Source organism: Ochlerotatus camptorhynchus, unplaced genomic scaffold, assembly GCF_037179485.1.
Source record: "Ochlerotatus camptorhynchus isolate MF236.1 unplaced genomic scaffold, CSIRO-AGI_Acam_v1.1 ptg000086l, whole genome shotgun sequence".
Classification (NCBI taxonomy): domain Eukaryota; kingdom Metazoa; phylum Arthropoda; class Insecta; order Diptera; family Culicidae; genus Ochlerotatus; species Ochlerotatus camptorhynchus.
In genome coordinates, this window is record NW_027040576.1 from 1,161,427 (window position 1) to 1,177,032 (window position 15,606).

The window sequence follows — 15,606 nt, forward strand, 5'->3', positions numbered from 1 at the left end:
CGGTTTATTTGAAAAATTTCCATCTGTAAAATTTAAGTGAAAATTTACCAAATGGAGCACAGCCTTAGTACACCAAAAGTGTAAGCGCCAACAAGTGCGAGTTTCACCAACCAAAGGTGCAACTGATATCTACACCCTGAATTATGTCGGTGTACGACGGTGTAACTCTGCGGTGTATATACCAACACCGCAAAAACGAAAACGACAAGTACAATTTGTTGCAGTGTAGCAATAATGCTTCTTTATTTATCAAGGCCTTTTGTTTTGCTCCCAAATTTCGCATTATGCTGTGACGGACAACGTATAAAAGGTGGCGTCGTGTTGACATAAGCACACTTGACTTCCTTTCATAGTTGGTAGAACGATCCAGTTTTAACTGGAAATTATTCCGCAAATTAGAGTTTATTTGGTATAAAGTTCCAACAGTGTTGGCTGGCTAGTGCAATAATAATAATGTCCATGCAAATCGAACAACAACACGTTTGTCGAATCTGTCTTCAGGACGCCAGAGTTGACTATTACGAACCAATCAATATGTTCGAGCCGAAACTAGAGGTATGGATGTTTTAAACTGCAGTTTGTGTTGAGGTTTAATCACTTTGTTTTTTTTTAAAGCAATCAGAATTCCCTCTAGTGGAAGCGCTTACGGTAATCTGTGGTCTGAACGTGAGTTCCATTTTTTTTATAGTGGATATCGTTAATCTTCTACACTTCCGGTTTTAGGTAACTAAAGAAGACGACTATCCCAAACTGATTTGTTTGAACTGCCTTTCTCAGCTAAGAGATGCGTTCAAACTACGACTGCTTGCCCAACGTTCCCAGGAACTTTTCAGTTCCATACTGTGCAATACTATTACCAAATCCAAACCGGAGTACAAAAGCGTGGATGTACTATCTGATGATGTTTTGAAGTCAAAATTTTTCGACGAAAGTGTGACTGTAAAAAGCGATGCTGAAGATCACTCTAATTTGCAACGGATTTACTGCTGTGGTTGTGATGAGTCATTCGATAGCGAACAACAGTTGCGGAGGCACTCCAATCACGAGCATCGTCCCAAGAAACTCATGGCGCCCACAAAGAGACGAATGATTAGTTGCCACGTTTGTTATGTGCAGATGAAAGAAGACGATTGGGAGGCTCACAGAGCCGGTAAAAACGCTCTTAAATCGTTGATGGTATGTGATTTTTGCAAATGTAATTTTACTACCACAGTAGGAATGAACAAGCATCATAAAATGTATCACGCCAATGGCCTGTACAAATGCTGTGGTTGCAGTTTTAAAAGCAAAATAAAATCGGAACTTGAAGAGCATTCTTTACTTCATGAAAAGGGGGATCCAAAGGGAACGACTCGAACCAAGAAGTATAAGTGCTCGATATGTTATGTTGAGTTCAAAAGCTTCGAAGAGATAAGAATGCACGATCGACTTCCATATCGTAGGGCAAAGCAAAGCGAGAACGATGCCAACAAGCTAACCGAATCATCATCAGTGACAGTCTGTTGCGGATGTGTGAAAGTTTTTAAATCGATTTCACAATTGAAGGAACACCAGCAGAACGAACACAAACAGGAAAGCGTTCCGAATGCGACTGATCCTTTGTCAGTTCAGTGCAATGCATGCCATAAGCGGTTTTCGCATAAACGTTTGCTCAAGCAGCACATGCATTCGACCTCGAAGAAAAAGTTTTTCGGCTGCTCTGAATGTCCCGTGACTCGCCGTAGCATTGACGAAGTATTGGACCATGCAACAACCCATACCGGAGCGAAAGCTTTCCTGTGTTGCGGCTGTCAGAGGGGATTCTGCTCGAAGGAGGAACTCAAACAGCATTCTCTCGAAGAGCACGCCATTCGACCAAAGTTTTACCACGACGACGACTACGAACAGAAGCGTCCCTTTCTGTGCGATATATGCTATCGACGGTACAAAAGCAAACTGGATCTCGTCCATCACCAGCAGCTCGTTTACGACGCAAAAGTCCACATGTGTGAAGTTTGTGGGAAGGGTAAGCTAAGGAAGGAAATGTTATCCGATGATTATTACATCGGCAAATGATCATCTCATTGTAGGTTTCCACCAAGCAAGAACTCTCGATCTGCACATGGCCACGCACGTGGAACAAGCCGACCATCCCTGTTTCACATGCGGTAAAAAGTATCGACATGAAACACTGGCGCGCCACTGCATGCTAAGGCACAAGCGTCCAACAGAGCATCGATGTCGGATTTGCCAGGCCGTCTTCTCCGACAGTAGCAATCTAAATTCGCATTTGATTTCTCACTCGGACGTCCGCAAGCACAAGTGCCAGTTATGCGAGGAAACCTTCAAACGGCCGGGCCACCTCAGGATGCACATGGAAACGGCTCACACGCAGGAAAGCAACTTTCGCTGTCGGCACTGCTCGAAACAGTTCAGTACACCGTCGACGTTGAAAAGACACGAAATCGATCACACCGGGAAGTATCCGTATCGGTGCGAAGTTTGCGGCAAACCGTTCAAGACTCGTAAATATTACGTTGAACACTACGAGAAGCACATCGGGGAATCGGCAAAGGTGTATCGGTGCCATCTGTGCGAGGAGCGCTACAGTAGGCAGTACTTCTTGTCCAACCACTTGAAGTTCTCCCATCGCATCGAACCGACGGAGGTTGGATGGAATGCAAAGTTCAAGCAGACTGTCGTGAGTGACGGAGATAAACCGGATGACGCAATGGAAGATGGTGGGGAACAAGGTACCCGTGACAAAGTATGAACATTTTTGCCGTCCGCTCCAAGTGGGAATATGGGATTCCCAAATTACGTTTTATAATTTGTTAATTTGGTAAGGTTCAATGTTTAAAACAAACATTGTGGAGCCGAACGTCTCTACAACAATTGTGCAATATATTGAAACGCTATTCCCGAGACAATGTCCCAGGTATACGGGCAATTTTATTATACATACAGTGTTTTTTCTTTTGCATGTCTGACGTCCCAGACGGGTTCGACCTGCTGTACAAAGTTGCGCCAACTCGGTTCGTGGCCTCATTCGTTCACACTTCCTAGATCTTGCTCCATTTGGTCAAACCAACCAGAACTACCAGTGTTATCAGTGTCTTTTTTTTTTTTACTAGTTCGTTTATTTACTAGGCTCAGTCGTGTGTGACACTTTGCGGAGCCAAAATCAGTAATGTTTGATTTTACATTTTAAATAGCAGTAGTTCTAGGTTAGTATTGGGTACCAATTACTCGTGGCGGGCTCGAGGTTAATGGGTAACAATTTCGATGGGAAGGAGCTAGGTAGGAAACTGGTTTCTGAAGCCTCCTTCAGATACTACTCTCGGACGGTTGACCAAATCCTGGCTGGGCAGGGGCAAGTAGCACAGGAACAGGAGGATAATAAGACTGGGACACAATGGCGGGAAATTGTTTGGAAAGGATGGGATGGTCACATCAAACTCTAACATCAGACAAACAAAGGAATTCGTAGATCGCTTGCATGTAGGGAAGATCACGTGTTCCCAATACATCTCTTACTTCACGGAAGGGTTGTCTACCTCGGGCCACTAGGGTATCCAATAGTCGTGCTCTGGAGGCGTCATTACCCGGGCAATACCAAACTGCGTGATCGATGTCATCATAACCGGTTCTGCACCTACATATATTGCTGTCAACGAGGTTTATTCTATAGAGATGTGCGTCTAGCGAGTAGTGGTTGGACATAAGTCTTGACATCACTCGAATGAATCCCCGACTTACATCCAGACCTTTGAACCACGCTCTCGAAGAAACATTTGGAATAATGGAATGTAACCACCGCCCAAGAGAATTACTTGTCCAATCGTTTTGCCAACTTAAAAGAGAACTCTGACGTACTAATGGGAAAAATTCATCATGTGAAATTCTTCTATCATAAATCTCGCCTTGTTGTGCGCCCACCTTTGCGAGAGAGTCTGCCTTCTCATTGCCTGGGATTGAGCAATGTGAGGGGACCCATACAAAGGTAATCATATATGATCTTTCGACCAGCAAACTCATCTGCTCCCTTACCTTTGAAAGGAAATAAGATGAGTGCCTACCTTGTTTCATCGACCGAATAGCCTCAATCGAACTGAGACTATCCGAGAAGATGAAGTAATGGTCTATGGGCATATCGGAAATCATCCCCAATGCGAAGTTGATTGCTGCTAGCTCAGCAACATAAACGGAACAAGGTTCCTGAAGTTTCCGAAAGGCGGTTGAGTATTCATTGAAGACGCCGAAGCCAGTGGATCCATCAATGCGTGATCCATCAGTGAAAAATCTTCTATTGCAATTGACTTGTTGGTACTTTTCAGCGAAAATGCGGGGAATTAAGATAGGTCGAAGTTGATCTGGAACTCCTTGAATAGCCTGTTTCATGGAGAGATCATAGTCAATGGGGGAACTGTAGTTAGTAAAGCATACACGAGAGGGGTTATAGCAAGGAAGGCTAATATCCGATGACATATAATTAAGATAGATTCGCACGAATCTAGACTGGATGCTCAATTCGAGCATTTCTTCGAAGTTTTCAATCACAAGGTTGTTACTGACACTACATTTAATCAATATTCTTAATGAGAGTTCCCAGAAACGGTTCTGCAGGGGTTTTACGCCCGCTAGGACCTCTAGGCTCATATTGTGTGTTGAATGCATACAGCCAAGGGCAATACGTAAACAACGATATTGAATGCGTTCCAATTTAATTAGGTGGGTTTTTCTTGCCGAGAGGAAGCAAAAAGAGCCATACTCAAGAACTGAAAGAATAGTCGTTTTATATAGTTTAATGAGGTCTTCCGGGTGAGCACCCCACCATGTCCCGGAAATTGATCGTAGAAAGTTGATCCTTTGTTGACACTTTTGTTTCAAATACGTAATGTGGGTACCCCAAGTGCATTTTGAATCAAACCAGACTCCAAGGTATTTGAAGGTTAAAGATTGGGTAATGTCTCTGCCCAAAAGATTTAGACGCAGTTGGGCTGGAAACCGCTTCCTTGTAAACACTACCAATTCAGTTTTTTGCGGTGAAAACTCGATCCCTAAATTTCTTGCCCAGAAAGACAGATTATTTAGGGAATTTTGCAATGGTCTTTGCAAGATTTCCGCACGTGGACCTCTCATGGAAACCACGGCATCGTCTGCAAGCTGTCTAAGCGTGCATAGATTATCTAAGCAGTTATCAATATCTTTGACATAGAAATTATAAAGTAAGGGACTTAAACATGAACCTTGGGGTAAGCCCATGTAGCTAATTCTAGAAGTTGTCAGTTGACCTAGTTTGAAGGTCATTTGTTTTTCTGACAGCAAATTATACAAGAAATTATTCAAAATACCGGGTAATCCATTACTGTGCAAATTGTCTGACAGTATGTCTATGGAAACCGAATCAAATGCGCCCTTAATATCCAAAAAGACTGAAGCCAATTGCTCCTTGTGCGCAAAGGCCAGTTGAATATCAGATGAAAGCATCGCTAGACAATCGTTTGTTCCTTTACTCTTCCGGAAACCAAATTGCGTATTTGAAAGTAGATTGTTTGATTCAACCCAATGGTCAAGTCTTAATAGGATCATTTTTTCTAATAATTTCCTCAGGCATGATAACATAGAGATCGGACGGTAAGAATTGTGATCAGACGCTGGTTTCCCAGGCTTTTGAATAGCTATTACTTTAACCTGTCTCCATGCTGGTGGAACTATATTGAATTCCATAAATGAATTATACAGGTTAAGTAATCGTCTTTTAGCAATATCAGGGAGGTTTTTTAGAAGGTCGAATTTGATCATATCGCTACCCGGAGCAGAGTTATTCGATGAAAGAAGTGCCATTGAAAATTCCAGCATTGTGAATGGTTCATCCAGAGAACCGTTACTTCGGGCTGTATCCCGTAAAGTTGGTTGTGCTGGAACAGAATCTGGACAAACCTTTTTAGCGAAGTCGAATATCCATTGTGAGGAGTATTCTTCACTCTCATTGGAAAATGAGCGGTTTCGCATATAGCGAGCCTTTTTCCAAAGCGTTGTCATCGAGGTTTCTCTAGAAAGTCCCTCGATAAAAGTACGCCAGTAATTTCGTTTCTTTGCTTTTAGTAAGTTTTTAAGCTTTTTTTCAAGCTTTAGATACTTTTCAAAAAGCTCAGATCTTTCATGTCTACGATAATCTTTAAAGGCATCGGATTTCTCAAGATACAACTTTGTGCATTCGTCATCCCATCCTGGGGTGGCGGGTCTTCTTTTGAGGGATGCACTTGTAACACGTCGTTTCTGAGCTTCTAATGCGCTTTTGTAGATTAGCTCGGTAAAGAAACGATACTCTTCCAGTGGTGGTAGAGGATCGGTAGAATCAATACCAAGAGTTACCGCCGATACAAATTTTTGCCAATCAATGTTCCTTGTGAGGTCAAAAGGAACTTGAATTGACTGATCTGTTTTTAGACGACCACTTTTGATTGAAATAATAATTGGCAAGTGATCACTACCATGGGGATCATTGATAACCTTCCACAGACAATCTAATGATAGTGAGTTAGAGCACAAAGAAATGTCAAGACGGCTCTCTCGAGCAGGAGGGTTTGCTATACGTGTTGCTTCACCAGTGTTCAAGATAGTCAAGTTGAAATCGTCGCACAAATCATAGAAAATACCCGCTCTATTGTCATCGTATGATTCGCCCCAACCAGTACCGTGTGAGTTCATATCGCCCAGTATTAGAACTGGAGATGGAAGGATATTAACTGAACTCCAAAGCTGACGGCGGTTTATGGAAGTCCTTGGAGGGACATATACAGAAGCTATGCAAAGATCTTTGTTCTTCACATTTATTTGGCAAGCGACAATTTCAATGCCTGAAATTATTGGGATTGACATTTTATAGAAGGGGTAGCACTTTTTGATCCCCAAAAGTACGCCACCATATGAATCATCTCGGTCCAGGCGGATAATGTTAAAATCGTGGAAGTTTAGTTCATCTTCAGAAGAAAGCCAAGTTTCACAGAGTGCAAATATATCACAATCAGAATTGTGAATCAAATACTTGAACGAGTCTAATTTAGGTATTAAACTACGACAGTTCCATTGTAATAAAGTGATCATATCTTGATCCTCACTCGACGAATTATCCATCGAAAGATATGAATTCACCAATGAGGGGCCATGATGCAGTCAATTGCTTGAAGTAGTTTCCGACTATAGGAACAAGCAGGTCAATAAGCCCTCGAAGTGGCGATTCGTCGGGAAAGCCGAGGGCATTCAAAATATTATCCACAATGTCCTTAAATTTAATCTTTCCTCGCTTGGACGGGAGAGTTTTCTTTGAATTGCGAGTAGACGTGGTGTTTATTTTTGGTAACCTCTTACGATTACCTTTATAAGGTAGCGGCGGGGTGGAAAAGCTGCAGCAAGGATCAGCTGGAGCAGCAATTACCGATTTGTTCGGCTTTTTCAATGAATCCCCGCTACCTTCAGATTTTTGCATGCTTTTGAGAGTGGTTTTATTTTTTTCCGGCGCACTCCCGGGGAGCTAGTCGGCTTCCTTTTACCGGGGGCGTGTACCTCCGGAGACTCACTCTCATCTGCTATGTCAGAGTCCAGTTCATCGGAAGACAAAATCTCAAAAGTGTTTTCATTTTGAGCGGCTGATGCCAACGAAGCAGAGGTTCCATTTTGCAACTTAACCATTTCTGCAAACGTCAGCTTGGAGCGTTCTTTTATTGAACGCTTCACATTGTTGGTACGCTTCTTGTACGCGGGGCAGTCCTGCAAAGCATGAAGAGGTTCTTTGCCACAGTAAGCACATTTAGTTGCTTCCTGTTGGCAAGCACCCTCCATGTGGTCTTGGCTACATTTGCCACAACGGGGCTTGTTGTCACAAAAAGCAGCTGTGTGACCCAATTTTTTGCAGTTGGTACAATTATATACCCTTGGTACAAAAAGTCGCACCGGGAAAAAAACATTTTCAATTTCTAAGAACTTTGGGAGAACCGATCCAGCGAAAGACACCTGTAATGAGCCTGAAGGGGAATAAGTCTTTTGACCATCTACCGTGGTCGCTGAATACAATATCCTGCAACCCAGAACGTCCACGGTAGATGTAGCAGCATTTTGAAGGCGCCCCATACCTTCCATGACGTCATCACACGTCAGGCTCACTGCAGAGACCACGCCGTCTATCTCCACATCTCGAGATGGGATGTAGACGTAATACTCTTCATTGTAACCCTCGTCGTCAGCAATCTCATTTGCGACTTTATATGTGAGTGCAGTTATACGCAGTTTGTTCCGATTGACCTGATGAAATTCGGTCCCCGGGAAACGACGCGTCAACGTTCTTTTAATCCCTAAGAAGTTTAGGGCTTTCTCTTTCTGCCGAAAGTAGACAACCCAAGGCGAAGCAGAAGACGCCTGGTAATGACGCTTTCTTACTTTATCATTGGGAGGCTTGACGCCCCCCTGTCCTTCATCCATATGAAATTGAAAACTTTCGTTAAGAAGTAATTAATTTTTTATTAAAGAACCACCCTATGTGGAACGATTCCACTGGGGGAGAGACAGACGATTCACAAGCAAACAGTCAGAGGAATGGGTATACAAAAAAACAGATACGTGCTATTATTTGCCCTTACCGTTTCTACTGCTTATACTGTTGCTGCTCTGCCACAATAGATGCCGGTCGTACACACCGTCCGTGCGGTGGCTCACTGCTTTCTGCTGGTTATTGTTTCCAGTCCGTGTGATTGCCACTGTTTAACCGTTCTTGCTGCTAACTACGGCTAATTTTGCGGCAAGAATTTCGATATCGTCGAAGCGGGTTAATGTTGAACAGACCGACCGTAGGCTTCGCCAGGATCGGCTGCTTCCTTCCGAAATGCGCGAGTCACCTAAGGCACAATAACTACTTGCAAATAAAAAACTTTTCGCGGTGAAAAAATACTTTCAATGCAATGCCATGTGACGAGACAACAGACCCTGATGTTGCTCATTCGCTAGCAGAACGTGGAATGATTATCAGTGTCTTGGACATGGTACACTTAGTCTCGTGGAACCCGTATTAAGCACGACTTCCAATGTGTCTCCGAACTGCTCTTTTGGAGTTGTTATCTGACGTCACCAATGATCCGAGGTACACAAATATGGTGTATACGATTCTATAACATTCCCCAGAATGCACAATTCCCCAGAATGTACCATTCCCCAGAAAAGACGATGAAATTAGTAATTTATCACTTTTTTTCGTCATTTGATAGATTGTACGACTTTTCCCCGAAAACCATTCCCCCGAAAGTTATTGCCCCGAATGTAACTTTTCCCCGAAATACAATTTTCCGAATGGCACAGTTCCCAGAAAATAATTTCCCCGAATCTGCGCATCTTCGCTGGTTAACTACTTTTATCGAACAATACCACAATAAACATATTAATGTGCGTCGAATAAAGACAATAGTTTGACTTTCGTTAAAACAAAATGTACAGGTCAAGCTCCTGAAATCGGTGTAATCCTATTTCAGCAGCTTTTGACCTTTCCATGTAGTTTTAACGAAAGTCAAACTTTTGTCTTTATTCAACACATATTGATTTCTTCGTCGCCTTTCGTCAAGGAGTCGCCATGTGACTAATATGTATGGCATGGGGACGCATGATATCTTTTCTTTGTTTGTATGGAGTTTTTTTTTAACGGTCGTACCTATCAAACAAACACACACATTGTATGCAATTAGCTCCATGGATCATACCATATTATACGTCAATGAATGAACTATGATTCAAAGAAGGAAAATTTCTTGCGACAAGCAAAATTTTCCCTTCTTTGTATCACAGCTCGTTCTTTAACGTTTTGAAGAATAAATATCTTACTAATTTATCAAAGCGATATCTCATTGTAATAAAATTGAAGAACTTACGAATTGAAGGGAAAATTTTGTTTGTTGCAAGAATTTTTCCTTCTTTTTATCTTAGTTGATTATTTGACGTATAACTTGGTATGTTCCATGGAGCTAATTGCATACAATGTATGTGTGTGTGTGTGTTGGATAGGTACGAACGTTAAAAAACTCCATACTAATAAATAAAAGATACCATGCGTCCCCATGCAATACATGCTATAGTCACTTTGCGAATCCTTATAGGCCGAATCCAAAATTGTATGGAGCAAGAAGAAAACACCATACACCGATTTCAGAATATTCGGTAAAAAATTACAGGAAATCTGTGAAAAATTACCGAACTGTTTACCGAACGTTCAGCTGTTGAGATTTCGGTGAAATAATCTTAGTGTGTGACCTTTACATGTAGTTTTAACGAAAGTCAAACTATTGTCTTATGCGAACCCCACACGGTAAGAAATATTGTCAATACTTAAAAGTATTGACAATAATATTGATGATGTGAATACAGATATATTGTCAATACCGATGTATTGACATCAATATAAAATGCATTGGCAATACGATTATTGTCAATACAAACAGTCGTGTAGAGTCCACTTTAATTCGACACACATTGATATGTGTATTGTGGTATTGTTCGATACAAGTAGTTAACCAGCGAAAGATTTGATGAAACTAACACAATTTTCCCTTCTTTATATCAAAGCTCAGTCTTTATGCTCATTACAATCAGATATCAATTTGATAAACCGCCAAATGTCATAACAAGTCATAACCACAAACTTTATCTAGGGTGTTGAACGACTTTGTTTTGTTTATCAATATTCAGCAAAGAAATTTTTTCAATTTCATATAGATAAGTTGTAACAAACCCAAGGATCATATTTAAATAGATCGCACAGTGTAAATTGTATCTTTCGGGGAACTAGTTCTTCGGGGAAATAGTTTTCGGGAAAACGTTCCTTTCGGGGAACTGGTTCATTCGGGGAATCGTATTTCGGGAATAAAACTTTCGAGGAAAGTGTTTTCGGGGAAAAGTCGTTGGTTATAGAGTTACCACCAAGGTGGCTACATATACACGCTAACTTCAGTTTACTCACAGGGTGAGTCGATCGGACTCACTTTCGTCCGATGTATCGAGTTGTCAAAAACTGAGTAAACGAGAAATGTCAAACTGAGTAAAAGCCACTCAGTCAGCAAAATCCTGGAAAATGTCAACCATGTTGGAGGAAACGTCCTACAAAACGGGTGAATGTTTCACTCAAAACAAGCGGAAATTCCTTCAGGTAAGTAGAAATTGCTTAGGGCAATGGTGTTGAACCCTTTTCTGCTCCGGTATAATGAATCAATAATTGTTTACAGTTCCAAAACAAAACAAAATCAAAACAAAAACCCCATGCAACTGAAAATATCGCTGAGTGGATTTGAATCAGTCTTCGTGAGAACGTCGTTTACTCAAAAGTGAGTCAACATAAGGCTACTCAATTTTGAGTAGCCCTACTTGCCGCTGAGATGAGTACATTCGACTCAATTTTAAGTTGACCAGAATAAGCGTGTAGGTGTTCTAATGTGTCAAATTCGTGATTCAGCCATGTTGGATTTTTGTATGGGACAGCGACCGAGTTTGTTTACAATTTGCTCTAAAACCCCCCGCGACCTCCTCGTCTATATGGTGACAAAGCTGTATCACCATTTATTTACCCACAATTGACGAGTGCACGGATGGATTTGAGTTCACTCACTCGACAAAAAGTGACGCAACAGCGGGGCCCTGTTTACTAAAAATGAACACATATATGTTCATTTTTAGTAAACAGGGCCCCGCTGTTGTGTCACTTTTTGTCGAGTGAGTGAACTCAAATCCATCCGTGCACTCGTCAATGGTTACCACTATTGACCTTTTTGACGTTTAATCATCTTTCTCTATCTAGCACACATGGATGAATGGACGGTTTGTTTTCCCACTAATCTGTTTCCCTCTTGCTCGCACTCGTTCGCTTTAAATGATACAGTACAAGGTGACTACAATAATACCCACCATGATACAGTAGAGTGCGCCGATCAAACGTCAAAAAGCTCTATACTACTGCACCATTTATGTCGAACGAGTGCGAGCAAGAGGGAAACAGATTAGTGGGAAAACAAACCGTCCATTCATTCATGTGTGCTAGATAGAGAAAGACGATTAAACGTCAAAAAGGTTTATATAGTGTGTAAACGTCAAAAGCAAAGGGAATTGACTATGCGCGCCACAGGTGGCGATACTACCAACTACGATACTTTAAATTGACCGTTAAATGCTTGTTAGATGAACAAATTGCGAGTGTTATGTCTATTTGTCCGTGTTGTTACGATAACGAACTAAAAACATAAGTTATTAACAAAAGATAAAGTCGATGAAGAGAATCGATCAATATGTTACTTAGGACGTAATGCATTGCATAAAATTGGCTACTACTACGACGGCCCTGTGAAAATGGTTCTCAAAAGTAACCCAACTGGAACAAGAAGAAGAGTAACTACTAACAGCTGGACACCTTATAAGTAGGCCATTCTAACATTCTACACCCTACTACCAGTACTTTCGGCTATCTTTCGAAATGATCAAGTCGAAGCCACACGCATAGACTTTCAAACATTTATTGTTACTGCCTTAAATCACCTAGGTGTAAATTATGTGTAGGTATTTTCTTTACCTTCTCCGGGGGGGGCTCAACAATGTAAAACATTCTTCCTGTTCGTATAGGGCCACTGCAACCTATAACGGACTGCTGAATCACTTTTTACATTCATTCTTTTTGTTTGTGTTTGCGTATGTGTATGTGTCCATATCCAGGTCCAGTGACCACCATCTCGTTCCATTTCCATTCCTAATCGTTTCTCGTATTCACTAGTAGTCGGTCGTTCGGCTGCTGCTATTCTGGTTTGTTCCATTTTGTTTTGTTTTTAATTTGCATGGAAACAAGTGTGAATCTGGGTGTAAAGTTATCGACTGTTTACTTCTCTATTCCCTAAAAAGTTGGTTTGTTCTTCAAGTTAGTTTGAATCTACAAAGATTTGGAAATTTGTCAGAACCTTCTCTGACGATTGATGCTACGGAAATGGTACGAACTAAGAACTAGATGTATTTAGTATCTTAATTGACGCCGTGAAACACGGTCATATTTGCGTTTTACCACTGCCTTTCACAGTAGTCAGCACTGTTAAAAAAAGTTACATAATAATTAATGTTAAAAATGATTTCAGCGAACGAAATAGAAGACTTTCTACTAATATGAAATGATCGAATATTTTTTCTCAATTTATTGATTGAATTGAGTTGTGTATTAACAATCTACTATGTGAAGAAGAGGAGCACATTAATTCCTACCAGCGCGAAAGGAACATCGAAGTTGAGCGACCAAAGAGAGTGTGTGTGAACTTAGTCTAAGCAGCAAGCATTCACAATATGATCTTATGTACGAATTAAGGGTAAAAGAACATAAAAAGCTAAAACTGTAAAATTATCTCACACAATTGTATCTAATAGATTGCGGTTCCCTAGCTGTGTACCATATATAGCTGGACTTGTGGATTTGTTTGTTTGTTTTTGTACACCACCGAGATAAGATCGAGATCCGACGATCAGGGCTGCGACGTCGACGGCGGCGAGCCAAGTGCTACCACCGGTGTCGGTCATCATTTGGAGATGCCCTTTTCGAGCTCTTCGATTTCCTTCAAAATTTCCGGCTTCCGTTTGGCCTTGTCAATCTGGTCCTTATCCGGATGGGGACCGTCGTTCGATTGTAACCGCTCTTCGATGAGTTCAATTTCACGAATCTTCTTACGTAGTTTACGCAACTTTTTGCTGAGATCAGTCTGACCATCGCCGACGTTATTGGCCGTAAGCTGCAGACCGTTCACAGCCTTGGTCACTTCTTCAATCCGTTGCTGTTGAGCCTTGGGGTTTTTGTGATTCTGAAATGCGTTGTTGGGCATTAGATGCAAGCAGTACAAAGCATAGCGATTACCTGTTGTGATTGCTGCTGCTGCTGTTTACGGGCTTGTTTTTGATCTTCCTTTTGCTTCTGCTCCAGCAGCACATCTGGCAGTTCGATGGCTTTTTTCTTCGGTTTAGCATTCGTAGGCTTGGCGCGTTGCTGATTAAGCTTGTTATCACCGTTCAAAATGAGCAATCCTGGTACAGGGTTCTGTGGTGGCCGTCGATTTGCTTCCGCTTCCCGCTGTTGCCTGATTCGTTGCTCCTTCTCTCGCTTCTCCTTGGACTTTTGAGCCATCTCTGGCGTCATTCCCGGAGGCAGGAGCGGTTTCTGGGCGAACAACTTCCCTTTACTCTCATACAAGGGAACTTCCTCCTGGGGGACATAGCCATCCCGGACTCGTCTTGGTTTCCGCCAGGTTCCGTCAGGACGCTGTGTAGACGGAATAAACTTCCCTACGGTGACACCAGAGATCACGTAACAATAATCCACAGAGAAGCACCCACCAACCAACTCCAAACTTACCTTGACTATCGGTCTCGTATGTAGTCATTGTTCCAAAAATCTTCACCACATTCACTTTCCGATATCAGCCTCAAAACACTGCAATCCGAGAGGGCAATAATTATTTATTAGTAAATCAAAAGGAGCAACCCCACGGACGGGAGACGAAGCGCCAACCTTTCTTTCTTTTTAGTGCACCGAATTCGGAAGCGAAAACTCCACCCTGCCACCTTGGAAACTGCACCGTCGACCGCCGGAGCACTGCCGAACGAACGGGAAACAGCAAACAAACCGGAAGGACAGATTTATTTTCTCACAAATAGCAGCGATTTTTCTGCTGTTGTGAAAAATGCAATCCTTCTTTTTTTGCTTCGCTTTTTTCCGTCCCCGCGACGAAGAACAAGCGCATCCACAGTGAGAAAAAAACAACACGGCTGGCTTTTGCTGATGGCTGACGTTCGTGCGACAGTTCGACTGTCATTTGATAGGGAGTACGTTCGATGGTGATGAAGTGCGTTCGCAACGGTTAAGGTGATTTCCCCTATATAGGCAGTGCCTCTACACGGAGAAACGAAACAACTCAATATTGAGATAAAAAGTACTTAAAAATAAGTACTTCTCCAACACTACTGTTTTGGATACATTTCTGTTCTCATTGATGAGTACTTTAAGCTTAATTTTAAAGTACAACAATAACTCTTATTCTTCGTTAATTATGCTAAAACAGTAGTCTTGAGAAAGTTCTTACTTTTGCGATCTTTTTATCTCGATTTTGAGTTGTTTCGTTTTTTACGCTATGAAAGTATCCAAAATCAAGTGTTGCGATTGCACTTGGTTTTGGATGAAAAATCGCAGCGTGCGCCATATGCATTTTGGTTTTTTTGTCGCCTGGCGAAAGCAACAGATCAACAGTTGAAACTACATATTTTTTAGATATTAACCTGAACGGACTATTCAATTTGGTAAGTTTACTTATCCCACATGGAGAGTTATAAAAAAATTGAAATTTGTAATTCCCAGGATCCCAAGAGATAAGGAATGGTGTCCGGATCTGACAATGGAAGTGTCCCGATTTCCGGTGGGCATAGTCCAGTATTCGCGTCACTTTTTTCCGAACAAATTTGCCAGCGTGATCGGCAAAGGAATTCTGAGATTTGGAGCATCTCATATGCTAAGAGTAGGTGGTTAGCTGATTGAAATTTGCTGTGCAAATAGATATCTAAAGTAAAATTCATTTCTAGATC

General features: G+C 41.7%; 2 protein-coding genes across 2 annotated transcripts; one reads left to right on the forward strand and one right to left on the reverse strand.

The window, feature by feature from the left end:
- Nucleotides 1-361: 361 nt before the first annotated feature.
- On the forward strand, nt 362-2,887 carry LOC135698422 (zinc finger protein 83-like). Its single transcript, XM_065218396.1, has 4 exons — nt 362-555; nt 616-666; nt 724-2,005; nt 2,070-2,887. Exons 1-4 carry the CDS (start codon nt 454-456, stop codon nt 2,750-2,752), a joined length of 2,118 nt encoding a protein of 705 aa, XP_065074468.1. The 5' UTR covers nt 362-453; the 3' UTR covers nt 2,753-2,887.
- Nucleotides 2,888-12,574: 9,687 nt separating this feature from the next.
- On the reverse strand, nt 12,575-14,802 carry Pym (partner of Y14 and mago). The gene is made up of 4 exons (XM_065218397.1): nt 14,540-14,802; nt 14,384-14,461; nt 13,889-14,313; nt 12,575-13,835 (listed from the first exon to the last, which is right to left on the reverse strand). Exons 2-4 carry the CDS (start codon nt 14,409-14,411, stop codon nt 13,557-13,559), a joined length of 732 nt encoding a protein of 243 aa, XP_065074469.1. The 5' UTR covers nt 14,412-14,461; nt 14,540-14,802; the 3' UTR covers nt 12,575-13,556.
- Between the last annotated feature and the right edge of the window lie 804 nt (nt 14,803-15,606).